The sequence below is a fragment of the Bos indicus x Bos taurus genome, chromosome 25, assembly GCF_003369695.1.
Source record: "Bos indicus x Bos taurus breed Angus x Brahman F1 hybrid chromosome 25, Bos_hybrid_MaternalHap_v2.0, whole genome shotgun sequence".
Taxonomy (NCBI): Eukaryota; Metazoa; Chordata; class Mammalia; order Artiodactyla; family Bovidae; genus Bos; species Bos indicus x Bos taurus.
The window spans coordinates 25,246,697-25,272,683 of record NC_040100.1 but is presented as its reverse complement, the minus strand read 5'-3'; the positions used below and the strand labels follow the sequence as shown (position 1 = coordinate 25,272,683).

The following is a 25,987-nucleotide window of genomic DNA, read 5'->3' as shown; positions in this document are numbered from 1 at the left end:
TAGTGGCTTAACATGACAATGTTTTATTCTTACAAGTCTTTGGGTTGACTGGGTAACCAGGCCTCTCCTTGTGATGTCAGAAGTGTGGCAGAACTGGGGCTGGAGGATCCAGGACAGTCTTGAGCATGTGTTTGGGGTCTTAGTGCTGGCTGTTGACTGGGGCAGCTCATTTCTCAGTCATGGGACCTCTTTCTCTCCACCATTCTCTCAACATTTGCTCACGTCTGGGCTTTTGCCTGGTGAGGGCAGAATCAGAAGCTGCCGGGCCTTTGGAGGTTTAAAAATCACACAGTGACCAGTGCTGCCTCCTGCTTCATTCTGTTAGTCAGAGCAAGTCCCAGGGCCAGCTGTCTGGAGGGGAGGGAAAGCAGACCCACCTCCGGCTGGGAAGAGTCCACAGGGACACTGGGGAGGGACGAGCGAAGTGGGCAGCATTGTTGCAGGTTTCATCAGGAACAACCACCTTTCCATCCTAGCCAGAACAACCTTTGCCTTAAATCTTGGTGCACGAAACTAAAATACCCACTTCAGCCAGTATCTCCTGTTAGAAATGTCAAGACAAAAGCTGACTGAGATGAAAATAAGTAGGTCACTTTGAAAATCACCTTGAAAAACGTGACTCATTCAGTTACAGAGGTTGATTTAACTATGGTAAAATACCAATTTTGATGAAAATTCAGGATAAGCCTTTTAATTCCCATGTTAGGAAATGTACCTATGATTGATACTAGGTGCCTCTCTTGTTCCCTTAATTTATATGCTGCTCTTGTGATATTTATCCTTTTATGGGTTTGTCTGAAAACCAACAAGTTTTAATGGGAAAGAATATGAGAAAATAAGATGTGAAACTTGATAGCTGTAGTGGAAATTATGACTTTAAACCTCTTCTGGACAAAAATGATTGTTGTAGCAGTAAAGTTTGTCCTTCCAACCAGCTGTTCATAAATTTGAAGAAATAGGAGAAGAAGAAGTTTTTAATGGTGGATTAACATCCATCAATGGCTCCAGCAGCCACCAGTGAGCTGCTAAAGGTTGGAATCCCCATCATGAAGCAGAAATGTGTGGCCCTTATTAGAGAATCCCTCTGACAAATGACTCCCAGTCGCCAAATCTATGTGAAAAGGCTGCAGCTGACACCCAAAATGCCACAATTTCCTTTCCAGTGGTTTCCTTCTAGCCTAGGAAATCCTCTTTGCATTTTGAGATTCTGTTTTATACCCTTTGGTCTTTTTATGTTCTGCTCCAATGGCCATGTCATGAAGATGAGGTGGTAGTAGTAACATTTCCGCTGTATGCTGGGTAAGGTAATGTAACATCTGGTTAGAGTTGTATTTCCAGTTCACAGATGTGTGTTTGCTTACATACCCTTGAGATACCACCTATCTATATCTGTGGAATTTTTGGTGTCTTGTCATCGCAGCACCTCCCCTGTCCCCACAAAACTCCAGAGGAACTTTTCCAATTGTGTGCTTACAGCTGCCTAGAGATAACATTGTCACTTATTCCTTGATTCTAGGTATCCTTTGGCCGTGATTTTGAACAACAGCTGAGTTTTTATGTTGAGGCCAGGTCAATGTTTTGCAATCTGGAACCTGTTCTTGTGCAGTTGATTCACGTAAGGATTTTCACTCATTCATTTATTCTCTCAATACATGTTTATTGATCATTGATAGGCCACACACCAGTTTTAATCTGAGATTCTTCTGGCCCCATATTGCTTCTGTTCCCAAGGCATGAAAGATGTTTTCTCAAAGGTTAATAAAATCTACAACTTTGCTTGAGCCTTAGAGTGGTTTCATTGGCCTCTTTTTCTCTGAAATTTGCATATTCTCACTCCTGCATGTCAACAGCAAAGAGCTGAGTGAGTTGTAGTGATTATTTAGTTACAGAAATTAATCTAGTTGGAATTCCGTGTTGCCTAACCAGAGTCCCAGTTTTCTTGGTTCACAGTGCCTTGCAGTAACTTTTCAGGATGCCCTTAGGCAAAAAGGAAGAGAACAATTCTGTTTACTAAGAAATTAGGTTCAAGCAACTTAAGAATTTGTGCTCTAACAGCTTGCTCTCTGAACCAATACTTGATGTAAATTGAAAGAAAAATAGTATATATTTGCATTCCGTTTAAAATCATCATAATTACTTACTAATGAAGTATATGTACCTCTAGGCATTGCTTGACTTCTCAAACCTTGAAATCAGATGGGACACCACTACCCAATTTCCTGTTCCAGATAGATTTTTTTCCCCCTACATTAATGTTTGCACAGTACTTTTTGTCATAGCAGTTGCTAAAAACCCAGTTTTGCAAAGATATGCCATCACTGCAAGGAAGATACCATGTCTGTGAGCTACCGTACACAAGAGCTTTGCATAGTGTTCAACAGTTGAGTCCTTCTGTGGTTGTCCAAAACGTGGGATGCCCCTCTGATTTTCCTGTAACACCCTGGGGTGACATGGTACACATTTTGGGAACCATAGGTCCAAACTTTTAATTGTTGTGAAAAGATTCCCCAAGGCTCTTGAGTTGCTTCATGTAAATTTAAGGAAAATGACTTTTTAATATATTTGTTTGCTGATTATCAGATTTTGTAGCATTAGTAAACTTAAGACCTAAATGTAGAGACTTGTAAGTCAGGGGAGTTAATAGTACTCAGCCTGTAAAGTCATGAGGAGTAAATGAGCTTAAGAATGTACAGCACCTAGAAGGGCACCTGCTGTGCTATAAGTGATAACGTGGCTGCTGTTACTTTCTTACGGTTAGCGTCAGTGTGGCAGAGGTATTTTGTATGGTTTATCTTCAGGTTTGGAGGTATCTCTTAAGATCTCTAAGATCTTAAGCTTACTTAGTGTGTGGGATTTCTGGAAATGGAATAAGTGAACCCTGGCTATTCATTAAGCCAGAAAATGGTCATTTATCATGCTGGTTGATAGGCATGACTTAACTCAGTGAGTGCCCCTTGGAGATGTTTGCTCAAGCTGAGGTTGATTCTGGCCTGATGGCCCCTTTGCCATTTCAGGGTTTGGTGCTCACCAGTTTTGGTTCCGGAACCAGTCTGGGTTCTGGTTAGCTTATTCTCATTAACTTGTATACAGTCAGCGTTCAAATCTCTTTGGAAGATGTTTAATCTGAATTAACCATCATTTCATTCCCATTTCTGTTTTACTTTTTAATCTAGAGTGTGAACCGGTTGGCAATGGAAACAAGGAAAGTAATGAAGGGAAATCATTCTAGAAAGACTGCTGCATTTGTCCGGGTATGTTTCAAAGATAAGATTTACTTTGAACTCCAGTGGGCTGTTTCTTACACAAGTTTCTGAATTGTTCCTCCCAGAAAAAGATTAAGGGTGATTTAATATTGATTTTCCAGATTTTTCCTTATATATTCATGGACTGACCGATTTTCTTAATGTTTTCAAAAGAAACAATCAAAGGAGTCTGAATTTTGATATGCATTAGGGGAGGTGGTTGAGATGGATTTGCATTTTTGTATGCCAGCTGAATTATATCTGGCTCATGCCAGTAACTGGGAAGCCTAGGACTTTTTTTCCTCTTGTCAAGTTCCCAGCTTTGGAAGAAATTTGTTTCTTGAGTAAGCTGCTCAAAATTTTATCAAAACAATACATATCCATGCTTTAAAAATAAAATCATACTGAAAAAATTATAGTGAAAATAAGCTTCCCAGCCCTGCCCTTTCTCACCATATACCTCTCTCCTCACAGTCTCTTTTTAGCAGTTTCTTCTTCAAATTACCAATTAATTCATTTTTAATTGGTTTTAAAAATGGTTTTAAATTTTGGTTTTAACAACTGCTTCTTTAAATGATCAATATTAGGTGTTATCTATTCACTTCCTGTGATGACAGATGAAGATTTATTTTTGTACACCATTACTGTCCTTGGTTGCACCTCCTGTTCCTCCCCAAAAGGGAAATACAGCAGAGGCAAGGGGGAGAAATTGGGGTTCATAATGGGGAGATGAATTAAGTGTTTTTACTTGAAAATATATGATGGATGAAAATGAGAATATTAATCCACTGTGATGGCATTGCCGCCTAACCTGCTGTTCGTCCCCTTTCTTCTAGGCCTGCGTTGCCTACTGCTTCATTACCATTCCCTCCCTGGTGGGGATCTTCACCCGCCTCAATCTCTACCTGCATTCTGGTCAGGTGGCTCTGGCCAACCAGTGCCTCTCCCAAGGTGAGCCCGTCACTCACTCTCTTCTCTCAGACTCTCCCTGGCTCCTTAGGAAAGCTGACTCAGCAGTGTGTGAATGTGTGCAGAGAGCTTCCTTTAAGGAGGAAAGAAAAGAAAAAGTGATCAATAAGTGATGAATTTTTTCTTTAGTAGGAAGCACCTCGGACACATACACATTTATAGAGTCAGACAGATTACAGAGCCTGGGTTATTTCCTGTAAGGACCTTCCTACATCTGTCTCAGGCATGTCAGGTCAGGTGGCTCAGACATCCCTAGAGAGTTTTAGAACTTAGGCCTGTTCATTCACAGCAGATTCAAGATTATTTATTGTTGTCAGAGTTTGAAATTCCAGAGATACAGGAGTAGCATCTAAGCAGTATGGAATGAATACTCTCTATAGTTTGCTGTTAGGGATAAAAATTCTGCCTAAAACCTGTTTCTGTAAGATGTACAGAGCTGTCCTGGAACCAGGATTGTGTGAGCGGTTTATTTGGGAGGTGAATCTAAGAAGTGTCAGGAGGGTGAGGTGAGGTGAGATGAGGGAGGGAAGGATGCCAGTGAAGGGTGTGCTGGTGGAGGGTTAGGGTTCATGGCAGCTGGGTCCTTCCCATCGGACCCTCAGTGTCACCAAAGTCTTCAAACATGATTGCTGTCTAAAAACCTTTTCAGACTCTGCTTGGTTTTATTCTCAACTCCTGGGTGTTCCAGTAGCCACTCAGCACCTTTGGGATCAAACCAAAGACACCAGACAAAGACACCAGACACCTGGCCTGAAGTCCCCACGTGATCTGCTGTATCTAGCAGCTGCCTTCTGTCCTTAGCTCAAACCATGCCTTAGCTGCACTGGCTTTTTTTCTGTCCTTTGAACATACTAAGCCATCTACCAGTTCAGAGCCTTTGCCCTTGCTGTTCCCTCTTTCTAGAATGATCATCCTCCCAGATATTTGTATTTTCTAAGATTACTGGGCCAGAGATGAGATGCGAAGCCTCGCCTCTTTTGGTGTCCTTTCCTGTCCACCCTCTCTAAAGTAACCCCACCTTCCCAATCATACTCCGTACCATCCTCCTCATGTCGTCATTGCACTTGCTGTCATCTGATGCTTTCTTACTGTGTGTATCTGTTTGCTTATTGTCTGGACGCTCCCTTCCCCAACGAGGACTGCAAATCCCATTCTTACTATGTGTATTTGTTTTCTTATTGTCTGGACACTCCCTTCCTCCACGAGGACTGCAAATCCCACAAGAGCCGGTATGTCCTTATTACTCGTCAGCAGATGCGGAACTTATTCCTAATGCCTGCTTTGGTAAGGATGATGGGTTTTCAGGAAACAAAACGAAAATTAACAGCTTCTGCCAATAACCCAGTGATGTGCAAAATGAAGGTTAGATTAAATTAATTAATTAGATTAAATTGATGTTCAGTTCAGTTCAGTTGCTCAGTCATGTCCGACTCTTTGCAACCCCATGAATCGCAGCACGCCAGGCCTCCCTGTCCATCACCAACTCCTGGAGTTCACTTAGACTCACGTCCATTGAGTCAGTGACGCCATCCAGCCATCTCATCCTCTGTCGTCCCCTTCTCCTCCTGCCCCCAATCCATCCCAGCATCAGAGCCTTTTCCAATGAGTCAACTCTTCGCATGAGGTGGCCAAAGTACTGGACTTTCAGCTTTAGCATCATTCCTTCCAAAGAAATCCCAAGGCTGATCTCCTTCAGAATGGACTGGTTGGATGTCCTTGCAGTCCAAGGGACTCTCAAGAGTCTTCTCCAACACCACAGTTCAAAAGCATCAATTCTTCGGCGCTCAGCTTTCTTTACTGTCCAACTCTCACATTCACACATGACCACTGGAAAACCATAGCCTTGACTAGACAGACCTTTGTTGGCAAAGTAATGTCTCTGCTGTTGAATATGCTATCTAGGTTGGTCATAACTTTCCTTCCAAGGAGTAAGCGTCTTTTAATTTCATGGCTGCAGTCACCATCTGCAGTGATTTTGGAGCCCCCAAAAATAAAGTCTGACACTGTTTCCACTGTTTCCCCATTTATTTCCCATGAAATGATGGGACTGGATGCCATGATGTTAGGAAAGTTTAAATCTTATGAACTGATGCCCTCTTAGAAAGGTCAAGAATAGTGTGTGGGGACCCCTGTGTGGGGGACCCCTGAGTTTGATGTCACCTGTAGCATTAGGAATGAGTTGTGAGCTGGAGATGCCAGAGCTGTGAGCTGCATGTGGAGGCCCCAGAAGCCTAGATCTTCTCCCAGCTTGATAAGCTCAGGGCCACGTCTTGAATGTTACAGATCCCAAACAAACTCAGCGCCCCTGTGTTAGAGCTCTGGCCTCCTCCTCTGCCTCCCCTGCACTTTAAACTGCTACAAGGTGGGGGGCAGGAATTCAGTGTCCACTTCATGCTTAATAATTTATCCAATGATTTTGCTCAAGTCTCTAAATGCTGTGGTGCTAAACCTTAAAAGCTTATTGTTGTTGTTCTGAAAGCCACATGTGGCAGTTGCTGGCCAAAATAAATAATATATTCAATTACTGAGAAGGGGAAAGCTAAATATAAATTAAGTGAAGCTTGTGGAAGTGGGCTGATTGGGTTTGTTTGCCTCCTTAAACATCCCCCCCACCCCAGCTGGTTATAAAACATCCCCCCCACCCCAGCTGGTTATAAAACATCCCCTCCCCCTTATTCATTTTCTGGCCTCCCTTGATCCAGCCTCTGCTGTACCTTCTTTATCAGCTGCAGCTTTGCCAGGGCTGGCTCAGCCCAACAAGTAAACTCCAGTTGAACCCTGAGCCAAGCCAGCGTGGAGTGCTGACGAAGGCTTATTACAGGGAGGCCCGTTCTGGTCCTTTGGACACATTGATTCAGCATGTAGGCTGGATCATGCAGGGGGTTGGTCTAGGACCATCCATTGCTCCCAGATCTTTAGGAGAAATGAAGGACTTGCAAATCAGTTGTCAGTCACATCTTCTGACCCAGAGATGCCTGTTCACTGTCACTGGGGCTAGCTCCTTGTCCTTGTTAGTCAGTGATTCTTTCTGGAAGGTTATCACCAAGCCACAGCAAGAGTGAATTCTTTTCTGTCTATCTTGGTTCCTTTATCTTTACAGTTCCTCACCTCAGAAAGGAGGATGTTTTATAATGAAAGTATTATTGTTAAAGGTGGCTTCCCTGGTGGCTCAGTGGTAAAGGATCCACCTGCCAATGCAGGAGCCACGGGTTTGATCCCTGGGTCGGGAAGATCCCCTGGAGAAGGAAATGGCAACCTGCTCCAGTATTCTTGCCTGGAAGATCCCTTGGATAGAGAAGCCTTGGTGGGCTACAGTCCATGGGGTCGCAAGAGTCGGACACAACTTAACGACTAAACAACAACAACAGATGTTAAAAGTGGGTCTTGAGAGAAGAGCATTTGTTTATCAGGGAAGGACTGTGGGGAAAGGAAGAAGGAATAGTTAGCGTTCAGGTAGAGGAGCCGGCCTGAGCAAAAGAGGGGATGTGTGGGATCATATGATGTATTAGGGATGAGGCCCTAATGACTGGTGAGTTTCAAACCTCCTGAGTGTGCTGGTCCCAGTCCTGATTCTGCTGCTTATGAGTTGTATGCTTTGGACTGATTGGCTGGATGGTGCCTCGGTTTCTCCATCTGTAAAGTGGAGATGATGGCGGTGGTTCCTGTGTTGGACTTTCTTTTTTTAATTCTTGGCTGTACTGGGTTTTCCTTGCTGTGCAAGGGCTTCTCTCTAGCTGCAGCTGTCAGGAGCTACTCTCTAGTTGCAGTGTGCATGCATCTCACTGCGGTGGCTTCTCCTGTTGCAGAGCAGGGGTGTAGGTGCGAGGGCTTCAGTGGTTGTGGTGTATGGGTTCAGTTGCCCCATTGCATGTGGAATCTTTCTGGACCAGAGATCCAACCCATGTCCCCTGCATAGCAGTCAGACTCTTAATTAAAAAAAAAAAAAATTATTTAGTTGATTTATTTGGCTGTGCCAGGTCTTACTTGTGGCATGCAGGATCTTTTGTCTCCGTTACAGCACCTGGGATCTTTAATTGAGGCATGGGGCCAGGGGTGGGGTGGGGGCGGGCCAATCTTCCTTTCCTAGGGTTTGAATCCAGGCCTCCTGCATTGGGAGCACAAAGTCTTAACCGCTGCACCACCAGGGAAGTCCCTGTGTAGATTAACTGAGAGAAAGTGCTTGGGCACTCGGTCCACTGGCACATGGTGGCGGTTCAGAAAGATTAACTTAGTGTAACCATCCCTCACAAGATGAGAGTATGCTGTGGGGTTTAGGTGCTAACTGCATACAGTGCAGCTCTGCAGCTCCAGAATTCTGAAAGCCAGTTCTCATACTCAGAAGCTTGAGAAATCTGCAGGAAAGCTGTTCATTTCAAGACTGACCTGCTGAATTATCCTGAAAATAACAAATCTGCAGTTCCTCCAAAGATGAAACTTATAGTGAGAACAGTTAGAGCGAAATAGTGGTGAAAAGAATGATTTGTGTTCTTATCGTTAATAATAATGCTTTTTCCCTCCTATAGAATTCTCTCCCCCTCCTTTGTTTGAAAACATTTTTTCCTTCCAGTTTTTTTTTTTTTTTGAGATACGATTGACATACAGCACTGTGTAAGTTTAAGGTGTACAGCATAATGATTTGACTTAAATACAGCATGAACTGCTTACCACAGTAAGTTTAGTGAACACCCGTCAGCTCATATAAGTACAAAATTAAAGAAACTTTTAAAAGTATTTTTTCTTTGTGATGAGAACTCTTAAAATTTACTCTCTTAACAACTTTCATATATAACGTACAGCAGTGTTAATTATATTTATCATGTTGTACAGTACATACGTAGTACTTACCTTATAACTGGACGTTTATTCCTTTTGACTGCCTTCATCCAGTTCCTCCTCCCCCCATCCCTCACTTCTGGTCACCCCAAAGCTGACCTACTTTTCTAGGAGTATTTTTGTTTTTGTTTTTTTTAAACTATAATTGACCTACAACACAGCATGTCGTTCAGTCACCAAGTCATGTCTGACTCTCTTTGACCCCATAAACTGTAGCACGTCAGGCTTCCCTGTCCTTCACTGTCTCCCTGAGTTTGCTCAAACTCATGTCCACTGAGTCAGTGGTGCCATCTAACCATCTCATCCTCTGTCGCCCCCTTCTCCTCCTGCCCTCATTCTTGTCCAGCATCAGTGTCTTTTCCAATGATTCAGCACTTTGCATCAGGTGGCCATAGTATTGGAGCTTCAGCTTCAGTCCTTCCAATGAATACTCAGGGTTGATTTCCTAACTTGCCATACACAGGTACTACATCGTAATTTGCCATATTCCCTACACTGTGTGTTTCATACCCTTGACTCATTTACTTTGCAGCTGAAAGATTGTACCTCTTTATCTCCCTCCCCTAATTTCTCTCTTCCCCTCTCCACACTCCTGTCTGGCAACCACTTGTTTGTTCTCTGTATCTTACTTTATTTCCATTTCATGTTTGTTCATTTGTTTTCTTTTTTAGATTCTACCTATTTCTTTCCTCCTCTCAATGCATCCGCCCTTAAAAATCTAACTTTGTTTTACTAATTTTTTTACATCTTCATCTTGGAGAGCTGTGCTCACAAACCATGTCTTAAGCAAAAGCCCCAAACAAAGTTAGGTCAGATTCTTCTGTAAGACATACTATCCTCACACTATGCACTTTCCCTCATTGCACTTATTACTGTTGTTATTTAACAAATAAATATGTAAAGAATTGTACGCTTCCCTCCCCTGAAGAGTGTCAGCTCCACGAGGTCTCATCTTCCTTATTCCCTGTGCTGTGCCTGGCTCCTGGCACATTGCCTACTACATGGGCACTCAGTAAATGATGAAGGAATGAATGACACCACGTGGTAATACTGGTTGATAACTCTTTACAGTATTGATGAATGTAAAATGGTACCAAACCTTTTATGGTATGGACCTAACTCTTAAGCAACCCTGTTGTTCAGAAGAGTTTCATCAAAGTCCTCTTGGTAGGTTTTAAATAATTCATTTTCCTATTCATAGAAAAAAGAAAACAAGGTAAGCTCAAACATATGTCGAAGCTCATAGACATGTTGAACGCAGCCATTGTGCTGGTTTGGTCCATGAGGAACATGGGGATGCACAGAGGAGAGGCTAAAGCCAGCTGTTATGCAGCCCACTGGCTACTGTGAATTGTAACTACTGATGGAGGAAACCAGGGCAGTAGAATGGACGAGAAGATAATTTTGTATTTCTGCCTTTTGGAGAGTAAGGAGTGGCTTGTAATGGAGAAAAATGATCTCTATCCACTTAACAAGTCTTTGGAGTTTATGCTTAAGGTCATATTTATTTGTTCTGTTGACAAACCATCTTCTGAAGAACGTGTTTGATGTGACTCTTTTCTCTAACTTAAGGCCACTCTGGTGATTATGGATGAAGTAGGTTAATTTTGCTGTAACAGTTCACAGGTGGGCAGATGGCATGAAGTTTGTCTGAATGCACATGATCCATCCACCTTAGGGGAGGTAAGGGCTGGAATGGAACCCACAGAAAAGACTAGGGTGTGCCCCCCACCCCTTAAGTTCACTCAGCTCCTTACAATTGTAAATGCCTGTGATTTGGTTCCTCCTGCTAGTAGTTCTTGGCCATTTTTCACATGCAAACCACTGTGCCAAGCGTTGTGCTAAAACAGGAATTCATTTAAAGAGACTTCATGCTCACAGGGGAGAGTGGGTCTGTTTACAGTTATTGCAGCACGTGATGAGTGTCATGCAAGATGTTCATAACATGTACCAGGGAATTTTAGAAATGACCCTTGACTTGGAAGAGGAATTAAAAAAAAAAAAGAGTTGGCATTGAAAAGTCTGGAAGGTAAGGGGGATCTGTAGATGTTGAAGTGAGGCAAGGGGGTGGGAGGAGGGCATTCTGGCCTAGGCAACAGCAAGAGCAGAGGCCTAGAGGCTGGAAAAATGGTGCTTCTGGAAGGACTAAGTGGAAGGTCAAGTTAGGAAGACTAGTTGTTGAGAGAACTGAATTCCAAGCAAAGCAGTTTAGTTTTATTCAATACATGTTATTAGCTGGGTGGCTGATCTTTTTACAAAAGAGGAAACTGAAGCTCAGAGGTGTGCAATGACTTGCCCAGGAGCACCTAGCTAATAAGTGACTTCAAGTGCTCTTTCCACCACTGTGTTTCTCTATAGTTAGGTTGGTTCCTCTAAACATAATCTGGTGGGGTTTTTCTGTTGGTTTTTTTAAGTATTTATTTATTTGTGGCTGCACTAGGTCTTTGCTGCATGTGGGATTTCTCTAGTTGCAGAGCATGCAGGCTTTTCATTGCAGTGGTTTCTCTTGTGGTGGAACATGGGCTTTAGTAGCTGAGCACATGGGCTCAGTAGCTGTGGCTCTCGGGCTCTAGAGCGCAGGCTCAGTAGTTGTGGTACATGGGCTTAGTTTCTTGGCAGCATGTGGGATCTTCACGGATCAGGGATTGAACTGCTGTCCCCTGCATTGCAAGGCAGATTCTCAACCACTAGACCACCAGGTAATCCCCTAATCCAGTGTTTTATTTCTAAGGATTGAGAAACCACAATCCTTGGTGTGTGTGGTTACTAGAGACCAGTGAGTATAGACTGAATAGATAACTTATTTAGGAGACAGTCAGAATTAAGGTAAGGAATGCCTAATCCTTTCTGCTTAGGGAAACCCAAGCTTAATATCCACAGAAAGACCTTCACAGCTTCCTGTGAACTCATGCAGGGTCAGCAGTAAAGTGTGTTACCCTTGCAGGACCCAGAGATGTGAGTCAGGTGAAACATGGGCTGAGTGTGCTCGACTCGGAGAGAGGCTTTGCCTATCGGAGAAGAAGAGAGAACTTATAGGCACCTCCTATGGTGCTGCCGAAACTGAGAAGTCATCTGTGTGTCTGGGTGGACTTTTCACATTAAGAGTCGACATTCTGCATAAACCAGGTGGCAAAGTCAAGGGTAAATTAATGCATAAGTGTTACCACTGACAGTTTCATGTATAAGGTATTTAATTGTCCTTTGGCATTCATTATTTCTTTAAATTTTGCTCTTTACACGTATCATCAAAGCAATGGTCCTTAAATCCTCAAACTTAATTCCTGTAATGACAAGTTCTATTATAAAAACATAGTTTAGTAATAAATGGTATTGAATATCTATAAATAACTTGCCTATGGATAATAACTGGGCCATTTGGACTATGAGGCTTTAGCCAAAGACACCCCTATCACCTGGTGGTGGCACACCTTCATGGCAGACTGCCTTAGTCTGTTTGGGCTGCTGTAACAAAAATACCATGGACCAGGTGGCTTAATCAACAAACGTTTGTTGCTCACAGCTCTGGAGACTGGAAGTCCAAGATCAGGCTATGACTGATTCATTGTCTAGTGAGGACTTCCTGATTCATAGACTGTGATCTCATTGTGTCCTCACATGGCAGAAGGGAGGAAGGAACTCTCTGGGGTCCTTTTATAAGGGCACTAATCCCATTCATGAGGGCGACACCCTCATGACCTAATCACCTCCCAAAGTTCCTACCTCCTGATACCATCACCTCAGTGTTTAGGATCTCAGCATATGAATTGGTGGGGGAGAAACATTTAGTCCCATAACAGAGTGAGAGAGAGTAGACCACGCCCTGTTGTGGCATTTTATATGGTAGTTTCCACTGTATAGATATTGTCCAGTCCAAACTTAAACTTATCCAGAGACGGAAAATGCTGAAGACTGGTGAAAATGTTCAGCAGCGGAGCTGATAGGACTTGAGAGAGAGTGAACCGTTCTTGTAGCCTGAACCCTGCTTTAATAAGGTATACTCAAGGCACAGGAATCTTTCAACCACTCATGACATTTTTCCTTAAGAAACGTGATGTTTCCTTTCTTGACATTCCCTGGATTAGGACAGCTGTCCTTCTGAGTTGTCCAGGAGGGCATATGGTAGCTGAAGGTCTGGGAATGGAATGGGGTAGATTACTCTGAGGACTTGTTTAGGAGTTTATGACCCTGAAAAGTAGTAAAGATTTCCATTAGCACTGACTCACTGCACTGTTTAAAAAATAAAACGCCACCTCTGAAGGTGGCCTGCATTATCACTTCCTGATCCTCTCTTATGACTCAGGTACTGAGTCGTATTCTGTATTGACAATGCCAAGGACATAGAGGATGAACTTACTGTCAGAGATCACAGTTAAACTTGAGTTTTATCATGTATGACATGTGTTTGAGGAGACTGTCCTGTATCCTGTTGAAAAATAGACAGCCTGTACTTTATTTTAAATCTTAATGATTTTTATTTTAATATTCCATGCTCATTTGAAAAAAATTCTGACAATATAGAATTGCAGATCTTAAAGAAAGTAAAAAGCCCCCAGATAAAAGTTACTTGTTACTATACTCTTTCTCCTCACTTCTGAAAAGTCCACTGTTTACAGTTTGTATGTTTGTCTTGATTTTTTCCTTCTATATATCCATTTGAAAATGCCCTTTTATTCTCATACACTCTCTGCCTCTCTCCTCTATTCTTCTCCCTATATGCTCTTCTAATCTATCTATATTCTTATATAAACATGCAGTCCCACCAAGCCCCACCTTAGAAATGGGAATGTGACTTCCCCAGTGTTTTTCAACTTGCTTTTTTTGCTGATCAATAAATTTTGGCCCCTGTCCTCACACCTTCTTCCTGCCCACCATGTTCATACATGTAGATTCACCCCATTCTTTGTAATGATTATTCAGTATCTATTTCTTTTCTTTCTTTCTTTTTTTTGGCAGAGCAGGGTGGGCTATACATTATTTCCCCAAACCTCGCTTCCGTTTTTTTCCCCCAAACTCCTATTGAAAAACATTTGAACTCTTTCTAGTTTTTTGCTCCTATAGACAGTGAGCAACCTGCATCCTAACTGAGCATTTTGAAACTTTCTGACCATTTTCTGATTGACTTATACGTTCCTCTCTTAGAACCTGAAACCTTGTTCAGAGAGTCCTATGCAGAGCTTCAGTGCACAGAACAGATAGCAGTGGGGCTCCTCAGGTGGGCATGTGTGTGGGAGGCTGCTGGCCCCTTAGTTTCTGCAGGAGCTGGAAGATGCCTCAAAGCATAGGGTGAACAAAGCCTTTTCAAGCCTTGAGAAGAAATGAAGCTGTCTAGTGAGCATGCTTTAACTCCCTTTGTAGAGCAGAGAATCACTGACTGTGGAGTGCAGTGCAGCACCCGGAGCCCTGGGGGCCCTGGAACCTGTGTGTTACCCTCAGCCTAGTGCCTGGCCTTACGCAGACGAAGGGGGTGGGCGACCCTCAGGGCGTGACAGGGGTGCTAGAGTCCACAGTGATCCTTCCCCAGCTCTATCCTCAGCGTGCCCTGCTCTAGTAAAGAAGGAAGGGGCTACTCTTCAGAACGCCCTTTGACGTCCTGCCTGTCTACCTCACTGCCCCTTCTGTCGTGTACATTTCCGTGACTGAAAATTTTGTAATAAAATTGTATTGACTTTGCTAAAGAAAAATTATTTTTGGAAATCTATAAATAAAAATTCCAAAACAGTAACCTAGCAGTACATGAAAGATCCTGGTTTTCTTCGCTGTCAGCCAACACTCCTGGATAACACTTTGTAGTTTGGCATTATCTTGGAAATGGAAATGGCAACCCACTCCAGTATTCTTGCCTGGGAAATCCCATGGGCAGAGGAGCCTGGCAGGCTGTAGTCCATGGGATCACAAGGAATTGGACATGACTTAGCGACTAAACACAAAAACAACAAAAATACATGTGTATATATACTTCTTTTCTTATAAAGATAGTATCACGCTATATACAGTTGTATAACATTTTTCTTTAATATATCATAGGTATAATGTATTATACTTCAAAACATACCAAAGTATTATTCTCTTTATTAATGATATCATTTCCACAGTGTGGCAGTGCAATAATTCTTTAACTAGTCACTTATGGTTGAATGGAGAAGGCAATGGCACCCCACTCCAGTATTCTTGCCTGGAAAATCCCACGGAAGGAGGAGCCTGGTAGGCTGCAGTCCATGGGGTCGCTAAGAGTCGGACGCGACTGAACGACTTCACTTTCACTTTTCACTTTCATGCACTGGAGAAGGAAATGGCAACCCACTCCAGTGTTCTTGCCTGGAGAATCCCAGGGATGGGGGAGCCTGGTGGGCTGCTGTCTATGGGATCGCACAGAGTCGGACACGACTGAAGTGACTTAGCAGTATGGTTGAATTGTTTTCAGTTTTTCTCCAGTCAAGCTAAATTGATGTAAAGAAACCTTCATGCATGGAGAACCGTTGACTCAGTTATTCTCAGTAGCAAGGCAGCATGGGTAATACAGGTAATCCCAACATACCCAGTTTACTAGTGCCTTCAGCTGAGCCCTTATTTTCAGCTTCTCCCAGGGTTTGCTAGTGGCAGATACTTTAGTGACCGTTCTGTAGTTTCAGTGGCTGTGTGTTTGGGTGTGTTTGATTTCTCCTCGTCCTGGTAGAGGGTTCTAGAATAACATCCTCCTTTGGTATTCTGCAGACCCTTTGACTCCCCAGGTTGGGAAACAAGAACTTGTAACTTCAAACAGAAAATCATCAAAAGTTCAATGCTAGGCCTCCCTGGGAAATAAGGAGGTAGCCTGCCCTGGCTGAATTTCATTGTTGCTTACTACTTCTATTTGCTTCTGGCAGAATGTCTCCGGATTAAACCTTTCAGAATGTGCCATTTGCTGTTAGAAAGTCATATTCTGCATTTAGCTGAAGGATTTAGAACGATTTTTTTCAAACCCATTGAATCATAAAATTCACTGGAGAAACTTGTTTCTTTAAAAAAAAGATGAATCAAATGATCAGGATGGTAAATTTGATGTTGTGTGCTTTTTATCTCTTTAAAAAAAAAATGGAGGAAAAAAGGAAATGGACCAAATACCACTTTTTGGCTGTAAAAGAGAACAAAAATGTGCTTTATATAGATGAAGGATTAATCTCCAAGACTGTTATTAAGTAGTGGGTGAGGAGTTGCACAATGGTGTCTACTGTATGTTAACTCTGTAAAAAGAGGAAGAAAGAAAGAAAAAATAAAAGGAAAACGTATTTGTTTCTGTATACTTGGAAGCATACCCAAGCAGCAGATAACAGTCTTTGCCTTTGAGAAGGGAAACTGGATGGCCAGAGGCAGGAGTGAGAGGAGAATTACGTGACTCTGTCAGTTATTGAAAGATAAATATATTTTTTTTAAGTTAGGTTTCTGAGTCTCTGTCTTGGATGGTCTGATTTAATATCATACATTTAAGGTGGAGCCTGGGAACCCATATATGTATTTTAAATAATAGCTTTATTGAGAATTGATTCATGTAGCATAAAATCCATCCTCTTAAGGTGTACAATTCAATAGTTTTTAGTATATTTGGAATTTTGTGATCATGGTCATTAATTCCAGAACATTTCCATCTCCCCAAAAGAAAACCCCAAATCCATTAAGCAGTTATTCCCCACTCTGCCAACCACCAGTCTTCTTTTTGTTTTGATGGATTTGCTCATTCCAGTCATTTCATATAGAGTCGTACAATGCAGATCTTTTATGACTAGCTCCATTCATTTAGCATAATGATTTTCAAGAGTCATTCACATGGTAACGTGTGTGTCCGTATATATGCAGCATCCATGTAGAACTGGAGGAGCCACCAAATTATTTTGCAATATGGCTTTACCATGTTCCATTCCCCTCAGATTGCAGATGGTTGTTTGGGGGCCTGGGAGCTGTATTTTTTTTTTTTTCTTACAAGGATCTTGTAAGGATTCTTATGGGATTTTTTCTTACAAGGATTCTTATGATCAAGCGGTTTTGGAGAACACCGTCTCTGAGAGTAGCACGGTCCCTCTTACTGTGACTGCTGGGATGGTGGCTGTGTTTCTCCTCCACCAGTGCCCCGCAGTGCTTGAAGGACATGCTGGTTACTGTGCAGGGAACAGCAGCAGAATGCCTGTCTGCAGAGCAGTCAGCACCTCAAGAAAAAGGATCTCAAACAGAGTGAACTCGGGTGAGATCAACCAGGCCTGAGTCTATTTTTTTCTTTGTTTTAATTTTTTTTTTTTTTGAAGATGAAATATGGAAAAGAAATCTAGGTATCCCTTGAAACCTCAGAAGATTCAGATGGAGGAAGGCATAGCATGGTGAAGCCAGTGCATATATTGGGTTGGCCAAAAAGCCTGTTCAGGTTTTTCTGTAAGATCTTATGGAAAAACCTGAATGAACCTTTTGGCCAACCCAATACATGCTTTTTCTTCCCCCAGTGGAACAAGGGTAATAATAGTCTTTATGAATTGGAATCTGATTTCTCCTTTTCCTAGAGGTCTTTAAAAATTTTTTTTAACCCATTTTATCTGTAATTGTCTTCTCTGACTTTTAATAGCCACAATGAGTCAAGTGTTACTATGTGCTGTAGGTTATATAGAAATAGAGGTATAATGTTGTATACATGAAAAACTCACATAATGTTATAAACAAACTTCAGTTTTTTAAATGTTATGTTATGATTATTCTGAACTCTAAACTATGAGAAGAAAACTGTTTTCATACACACTAGAATGGCACCCCACTGCAGTACTCTTGCCTGGAAAATCCCATGGACAGAGGAGCCTGGAAGGCTGCAGTCCATGGGGTCGCTGAGGGTTGGACACCACTGAGCGACTTCACTTTCACTTTTCACTTTCATGCATTGGAGAAGGAAATGGCAGCCCACTCAGGTGTTCTTGCCTGGGGAATCGCAGGGACAGGGGAGCCTGGTGGGCTGCCGTCTATGGGGTTGCACAGAGTCAGACATGACTGAAGTGATTTAGCAGCAGCAGCAGCAGCAGCAGCAGCAGCAGCAGCATTTGAGTTCTAATTACTAAGGCAAAATTAAGAAGTCTCCTAGACAAGACTATATATGGGGCAAGTCTTCTGAGGTTAGACATCTGCTTTGGAGCATTTCCCGCCTCAACCCTTAAGTAAGTATTTCTTGTAGCTCCCTCCTCTGGATGGGGCTTCAGTGGGGCGACTGTGAGGAGCAGAGCACTCAGCACATAGTGGCCCCCTCCTTAATGAGTCATAATAAGGGGCACTTTTCTCAGGGCCACTTGGTAACAAGCACATAAATAGAATAAATAGTCTTTCAAGTTGTTCTGAGCAGAATTTTAGTTCCTGCCAAGAGAAGCTCTTCACCTTGTTTTCTAATGGACTTAATGTCCTCACCGGAAAGCGGTGCCTGTGGAGCCAGGAGGAAAATGCCAGACGTGGTGGAGTCCGGACCTACCTGTGCTCTCAGGGCGGGGGCAGGGGGTAATGTCAAGAGCAGGCTCAGCTCTTTTTTAAAATTTTTTTATTGTAGTTAAGTTTACACAACATGAAATTTACCATTGTAACCATTTTTGAGTGTACACTTCAGTGGCTTTAAGTACATTCACAACCCTGTGCAACCATCACCACTGTCTGTTTCCAGAACTATTTCATCATCCCAAAGAGAATGAAACTCTGTACCCGTTAAGTGATAATGTTCCCTCCTTCCCATTCTTCTTTATCTCTCAGAATTTGACCACTCTGAATACTTCATACAAGTGAAATCAGATACTGTTCGTCCTTTGGTCTGACCTATTTCGTTTCATTTCAGTTCAGTTCAGTCACTCAGTTGTGTCCTACTCTTGGTGACCCCATGGACTGCAGCACTCCTGTCCATCACGAACTCCTGGAACTTGCTCAGAGTCATGTCCATTGAGTCAGTAATGCCATCCAACCATCTCATCCTCTGCCGTCCCCTTCTCCTCCTGCCCTCAATCTTTCCTACCATCAGGGTCTTTTCTAATGAGTTGGTTCTTTGCATCAGGTGGCCAAAGTATTGGAGCTTCAGCTTCAGCATCAGCCCTTCCAACGAATATTCAGGACTGATTTTTTTTAGGATTGACTTGTTTGATCTCCTTGCTGCCCAAGGAACTCTCAAGAGTCTTCTCTAACACCACAGTTCAAAAGCATCCATTCTTCGGCACTCAGCTTTCTTTATTGTCCAACTCTCACATCCATATATGACTACTGGAAACACCATTGCCTTGACTAGACAGACCTTTGTTGGCAAAGTAATGTCCCTGCCTTTTAGTATGCTGTCTAGGTTTGTCATAGCTTTTCTTCCAAGGAGCAAGTGTCTTTTAATTTCAGGGCTGCAGTCACCATCTGCAGTGATTTTGGAGCCCCCCAAAATAAAGTCTGTCACTCTTTCCATTGATTCCACATCTATTTGCTATGAAGCGATGGGACTGGATGCCATGATCTTCGTTTTCTGAATGTTGAGTTTTAAGCCAGCTGTTTCACTCTCCTCTTTCACTTTCATCAAGAGGCTCTTTAGTTCCTCTTCACTTTCTGCCATAAGGGTGGTGTCATCTGCATATCTGAGGTTTTTGACATTTCTCCCAGCAATCTTGATTCCAGCTTGTGCTTCATCCAGCCTGGCATTTCTCATGATGTACTCTACATATAAGTTAAATAAGCAGGGTGACAATATACAGCCTTGACATAACTCCTTTCCCCATTTGGAACATTTTCAAACTTTGTCCATACTTCTAGCACATGTAAGAATTTCCTTCCTTCCTAAGGCCTTGTAATACCCCTTTGTGTATATGTACCATGTTTTGTTGGGCTTCTGCTGTGACACTAGTGATAAAGAACCTGCCAGCCAGCGCCAGAAACATAAAGGGACTCGGGTTCTATACCTGAATCGGAAAGATCCCCTGGAGGAGGACTTGGCAACCCTATCCAGTGTTCTTGCCTGGAGAATCCCATGGACAGAGGAGCCTGGCAGGCTACATTCAGTATGTAGGGTTGTGAAGCGTCGGACATGACTGAAGTGACTTAGCATGCACACACATGTACTGTGTTTTGTTTATGTGTTCATTGGGTTGTTTCCACCTTTTGACTTTGTGAATATTGCTGCTGTGAGCATTCATGTATAAATATCTGTTTGAGTCCCTGCTTTCATTTCTTTGGGGTAGACCCCTAGAAGTGGCATTGCTAGTAGATGGTAATTCTATGTTTACCTTTTTGAGGAATCACCAGGCTGTCTTCTACAGCAACTGCACCAGTTTAGATTCCCACCAGCAGTACGTAAGAAACTTCAGTTTCTTTGCTAACACTTGTTATTTCCTGGCTTTTGTTTCTGTTTTTTGTTGTGGTGGGCATGCTCATGGGTGTGAGATGATATTTCACTGTGTTTTTGATTAGCACGTCTCGTGATGAATGATTTGAGCATCTGTTCATATGCTTGATGACCATTCGTGTATTTTCTTTGGAAAAAAATGTCTATTCAGGGTAACCTTTAGTCAGGTAACTTGTTTTCTCATTGTTGTAGAATTTCTTTTTGTGTTCTGGATGTATGACAGCTAGCATTTGCAGACTTGGGTTTCTGTTAAAAAACGCAAATCTGATTGTATTGCTCAGCGTTTGTGCTAGTAATGGCCTTTAAATTCTGCTCAGCTCAGTCTTTTACCATCCATGGGTTACTTTCACCTGGCCACTCACTTTTTGAGCTTGGCTTGTTATCTGGGTGTGGAAATAATTGTACCTTCCCCATAGGCCTGCTTGAGGACTGAGAATGTAAGTTGCCTTAAGACACAGCCTAGGAGTTCCTCTGGTTTCCATGAATAGTGGCACTTACTACTGTCTGGAGGCCAAGGCAGAAGATCCTGCAGCTCTGACTCTTTCTGGGAGGTTCATCTACCAGAACCCCTATATTAGGATGAGATCAGCTGCTCTGCATCCCCCTTAGAGCAGAGCACAGAGCAGGTTCCCAGCGGATCGGTGTTAACGAGTGTGATCACATTGGGCTCACCACCACACTGCGTGTTGTCAACTCTTGACCCTCTGTATTGATGAACGTGCTAGGGTACCACTGCAGGGTCCCAGAAGCAGCCTGGGAGGCAAGTTTCTGGAGCAGAGGGAACTTCAGGTAGTAAACCTGGTGTCTTTCCGTATTGTGATTTTTTCCCCCCTTTGGAAGAAGGAAGAGAAGGCAAAACCCCACTCTCCAGCTTCAGACGCAGACTCTTCTCATTAAGGGCTGGCCTCTGTCCCCGGCCAGCCTGGGCGTCTCTTGTTGCATCTGCCCCTCTGCTGCGCTGGCTGGGCTCCAGTTTGAACTCGGGGTGCTGCTGGCCAGAGAGCTGTTCTCTCTGCATCACTGCAGGCCATTTCAGAGTGGAAGTGTATTTGGACCATGCAAACGTTTGATCTTGTCGGGTAGTTTAAAATTTCATTTGTCGGGTCAGTGTTCTGTCTGCTTTGACCCTGAGGCTCTTTCTCATGGTTAATACTTTGGCAGTTCTAGAAGGAACTGTCTCTCTCCCTCTCCATCTCACTGCCCCCCTCACCTCCAATCCTCCCCCTTCACCCCTTCCTCCCGCTCTGTGTCCTCCTGTTGCTCCCTCTTTCTCTGCACCCCACTTCCTCTTCATCCCTCCTCCTCTCTTCCCCCATCCTCTTCCTTCCTCTCACCCTTGGAGGTCTTCTTGGTTTATAGACTATTACATATTTCTTAAAATGCCTTCATTTTCCAGATGATTCCCTGGAACTGTCACCTAATCAGAGGTCTTTAAAGCTATATGCGCGTGTGTGCACGCACACACACTTTGCTTCAGACATTTCCATTGTTATTTCCTCAACAAATACAGCATGCATTAGAGTAGATTCAGACAAACCAAAGCTTGACCTGGGCTCCACCAGCGTGGCTGGACCCTCCTGCATGCATTGGCTCTGTCATAGGACCAGGCACGTCTTGTTCCACAGCTGTGGAGTGGGCCTTCGGACAGCACTGTCCTCCTGGGCTGGACAGGAGGGTTGACCGAGCCAGTTCAGATGAAGCCTTCAATCCCTACAACTGACTTCTGTACTCTCTGTGATAATTTGCTGTGTACTTTTTTTGCTTACTATCTAAAGCCAGTTTGACTGAAATTCTTGGAGCCAAATTGCTCCAAGAAAGAAGGAGGAGAAGAGAAGAGCTGGGAGGCAGCAGCAGCGCCTCTAACCCAAATGTTCCACTGAGTCAGTCACGGTGCAGAAACCCTCTTCGAAGACCCGCCAGCTGTCTTGGGCCCTCGGTGTGGCCTGACTTCCACATACCTCTCTCAGGCTTGGCTTCTGGGCTGCGTGAAGAAGAAAGCAGACCCTGAATTTTTCGACATTCTCATATGTGGACTTCTCTTCTGTCTTGCAGCTGATGCCTTTTTCAAAGCCGCCATAAGCCTCGTTCCAGAAGTTCCCAAGATGATTAATATTGATGGAAAGATGCGGCCCTCAGAATCATTCCTTCTGGAATTCCTCTGCAATTTCTTTTCTACATTATTAATAGTTCCGGTACGTTTCCCCAGAAGACCTGTAGGTGATGTCTTTCTTTGACCTGTTTTATATACATTCTTTGCCCTAGAAGTGCAGGGATGTTCTATCTGTATCTTTGTTGGTTTTGTAGTCAGATATTTGCATTTCTCAATGCATTTCTATTCATCTATGTCCAGGGCGTATAGTCAAGGCTCTCTATATGGCGAAAGAGGTACTACTTGTTCAGGGCTCGAGCCACTGGATGAACAAAACACCCAGGGTGAAATCCCTTCCTTCCAGCTCTGCAGTGTCAGGTGATTCTGTAACATCACCAGGCTGCAGTTTCCTCATTTACAAAATGGGCATAATAATAGCATCTACATGTCTAGGTTGAGGTGAGGATTAAGTGAGCAAATATACGTAGGTGGTTACAACAGTGCCTTGTGGTGTGCTTAGTCACTCCGTCATGTCCAACTCTTCATGACCTCATGGACTGCAGCCGGCCAGGCCTCTCTGTCCATGGGGATACTCCAGGCAAGAATGCTGGAGTGGGTTGCCATCTCCCTTCTCCATCAGTGCCTTTGTACATAGTAAGCACTTGAAGAGGTAATGGTGATGTTATTTTGATGGCAAAGACCAGAATACACAACAAGATAGTGAAAGTCAAAGGGCTATTGTTGGAAGATGCTGGGGTTTCTTGTGGAATATAGGGAATGAGTAGTCAGATTTGGGCTGGAAGGAATCAGGGGCACTCCCAGGATCCAGCATTAGGGCCCTCACCCTAGTTGGGGTTCTTAACTTGGGGTCTGCCTAACCCATGGGGATCTGGCAGAGCAATCACGAATTCAGATGAAAAAAAAAACCCTTTTTTTTTTTACAAACCTCAGTGAAATTTAGCCTTTCACTTCATTACAAATCACAGGCAATGAACCACAGTACTAGTTGTAGTAACTGGGACTTTGTCACCAAAGTAATCAGCAGTATGTTCACATAACATTTCAGGTGTGAGAGATATTTTAGAGGACTATCTACATGTTTCCTTCCTTTACAAGTGCAATAGTTATTAGGCCCATTGGCTAGGTCTGTTATTTAAATGTATTCACCAAGAAGTAATAGATTACAGTATAACAGATACGTTGAAAAAATATTTTGACAACTGTATTTTAGCATAATTGATTTCCTTTGTGGTCTTATGTATTTTATTTTCTGCTTTAGAAATAGAACTCTGAGCTGTGTGTAGGCTTCACCAGGTCATAAAAAGTCCAGGCACAAAATGGGTTGGCTCATGGTGAAGCCAAATGTGTGTAGGAACCACGGATGCCCATCCCCACTTCCGTACTGAGAGTCTCACTCCCTAGGTAAGATTGGCCCTGGAATCAGCATGTTTGAAAGCTTCCTTGAGTCAAGTATAGGTGGTCCTAGGACCACACTTTAAGAAACGTCCCTCTGGTCTCAGGCCATGAACCATTCAGCTCCCACAGGTATGGGCTTACTTTGGGGTGATGAAAATGTTCTAAAATTGTGATGATGATTGTGAATATATGAACTCTGAATATACGAACAACCAACGAATTGTGCATTTTACGTGGGTGAATTGTTGGGTGTGTGAATCATCTCAGTGACGTTGAGAGAACAAAAACTGAGTTGCTCCCAACTTTCCAAATTCAAATCCCAAATTCTCTGAAGAGAGCCTGGGATGTTCGGGAGGCAGGCTTGGTGCTCCACTTCAGTGTGTTCTGGTATTCTTCTTAGTAGTTTATAATCAATCTCTCTCGTTTTCTGATAGTCTAGTTATTTATCAGGTGATAAAATCAGGGTTTCTAATGAAGAAGTGGATCAGTGTCACTGTTTACTGATTAATTGGCTTGCCTTTTCCTTCTGCATATGGGGTTTTCTCTGTTAAAAATCACTGGAGCCTTGTGCTTGGAGTCAGAAACTTGTGTTAGTCCTGAGCCAGTGACCAAACAACCTTGTGGCCTTGAGAAAGTTTTGTAGCTTTCAGAGTCTCCATTGTCACCTTTCTAGAACATCATCCAGATACACACCTAGCAGAGCTGCTTGAGGGTCGACTGAAAAGATCGCTGTGAAAGTGCTTCATGAACCGGACGCTTGGTCCCTGGGATCACAAGCTGATGACCAGTGGGTGGAATCTAGCCTGGAGACACACTTGTTGGCTGCATCATGATGGAAAACATTTGGAACGAATTACCCCCATTTAAAATTTGTAGATCACAGAGAAACCCAGATTTCCAGTTCCTTGAGAAAAAATCAGGTCCAGCCCTATGAGGCCTGCATTCCCTGCCTGGCCAGTTGTCCTCAGCTGGAGAGCAGCTGCCTGTCCTAGGGGGGCACATGTACTCTGTCCAGGTCCCTGGGCGCCTCTGGGTCCATTAAATCCTTTTCTGTTGCTTACCTGTTCCCTTAGGCATTCAGGTAACCCCACCCCTGCCAGACTTCATTGTTCCTGATAGTGCTCTGGCTTTTGCCAGGATTTCTCAAGCTGTTAAGATGGGTCTAGCCACAGTTCAGGACTTCTTACTAGGTGCTCCGTCCCATGCTAGCTCCCTTTGTCAATACACAGTCTCTAGGATCCTGCAAAGCAGGACCTGGGAGGCTTGCCTGGGGTTGCACCGCTGGTGAGAAGCAGAGCTGGGAAGTCTGTGCTACCCCAGCCTGAAACATTCGCAGGAGGCTTTATTGCTCAAGATAGTTGGGACTTTACAACCCTACATCCCTCCTATGGGACACAGTGTAGTAACTACTGGCTGGCTCTCCGGGTGCCATGAGATGTTAAGTCTAAAGAGCCAAGGTTGAGTGCTCACCCAGCTCAGAGGCCAGAGGCTGCGTGCGAGCCCCACTGTGGTCAGTAGGTTCAGCAGTAGATGACTCCCGTATCCCTCTTTTACCTGGTTCACATTGCTACCTTTCTTGTCATAACTTTTATAATTTTACTTTTAAAATTTAATTCTTTCATTGTAAGGACACTTAACCATATCTGCCCTCTTAACACATTTTTAAGTGTATGACGTAACTGTTGACTCAAGGCCCAACGCTGTACAGCAGATCCCTACAGCTTATTCATCTTCCTTAATTGAACCTTTAAACTCATTGATTAGTGACTCCCTGTTTTCCTCCCCCTCCAGCCCTTGAATTCCACTCTTTGAAAGGACTGTTCTAGATGCCTTATGTAAGTGGAATCATAGTGTATTTGTCTTTCTGGCCTATTTAACTCACCATAATATCCTCAAGGTTCATCCATGTTGTCATATATGATGGCATTTCCTTCTTTTTTATACAGCTGAGTAACAGTCTGTTGTATGTGTATGGCACATTTTCTTTATCCATTTATCTGTCAGTGGACATTTTGTTTGTTTCTACCTCTTGGCTGTTGTGACGGCGCTACAGTGAACATGAGAGCACTAGTATCTCTTTGAGAT

General features: G+C 43.3%; 1 protein-coding gene across 5 annotated transcripts in view; it reads left to right on the top strand.

Annotated features, from left to right (window-relative positions):
- VPS35L (VPS35 endosomal protein sorting factor like) overlaps positions 1 to 25,987 on the top strand; it is a 138,311-nt gene that overhangs the window by 93,062 nt on the left and 19,262 nt on the right. For all 5 annotated transcript variants that reach the window (XM_027528171.1, XM_027528175.1, XM_027528172.1 and 2 more), the window contains exons 24-27: positions 1,517 to 1,615; positions 3,174 to 3,251; positions 4,079 to 4,193; positions 22,450 to 22,589. In XM_027528171.1, coding sequence (XP_027383972.1) covers positions 1,517 to 1,615; positions 3,174 to 3,251; positions 4,079 to 4,193; positions 22,450 to 22,589 — 432 coding nt within the window. The remainder of the gene's footprint in view (positions 1 to 1,516; positions 1,616 to 3,173; positions 3,252 to 4,078; positions 4,194 to 22,449; positions 22,590 to 25,987) is intronic.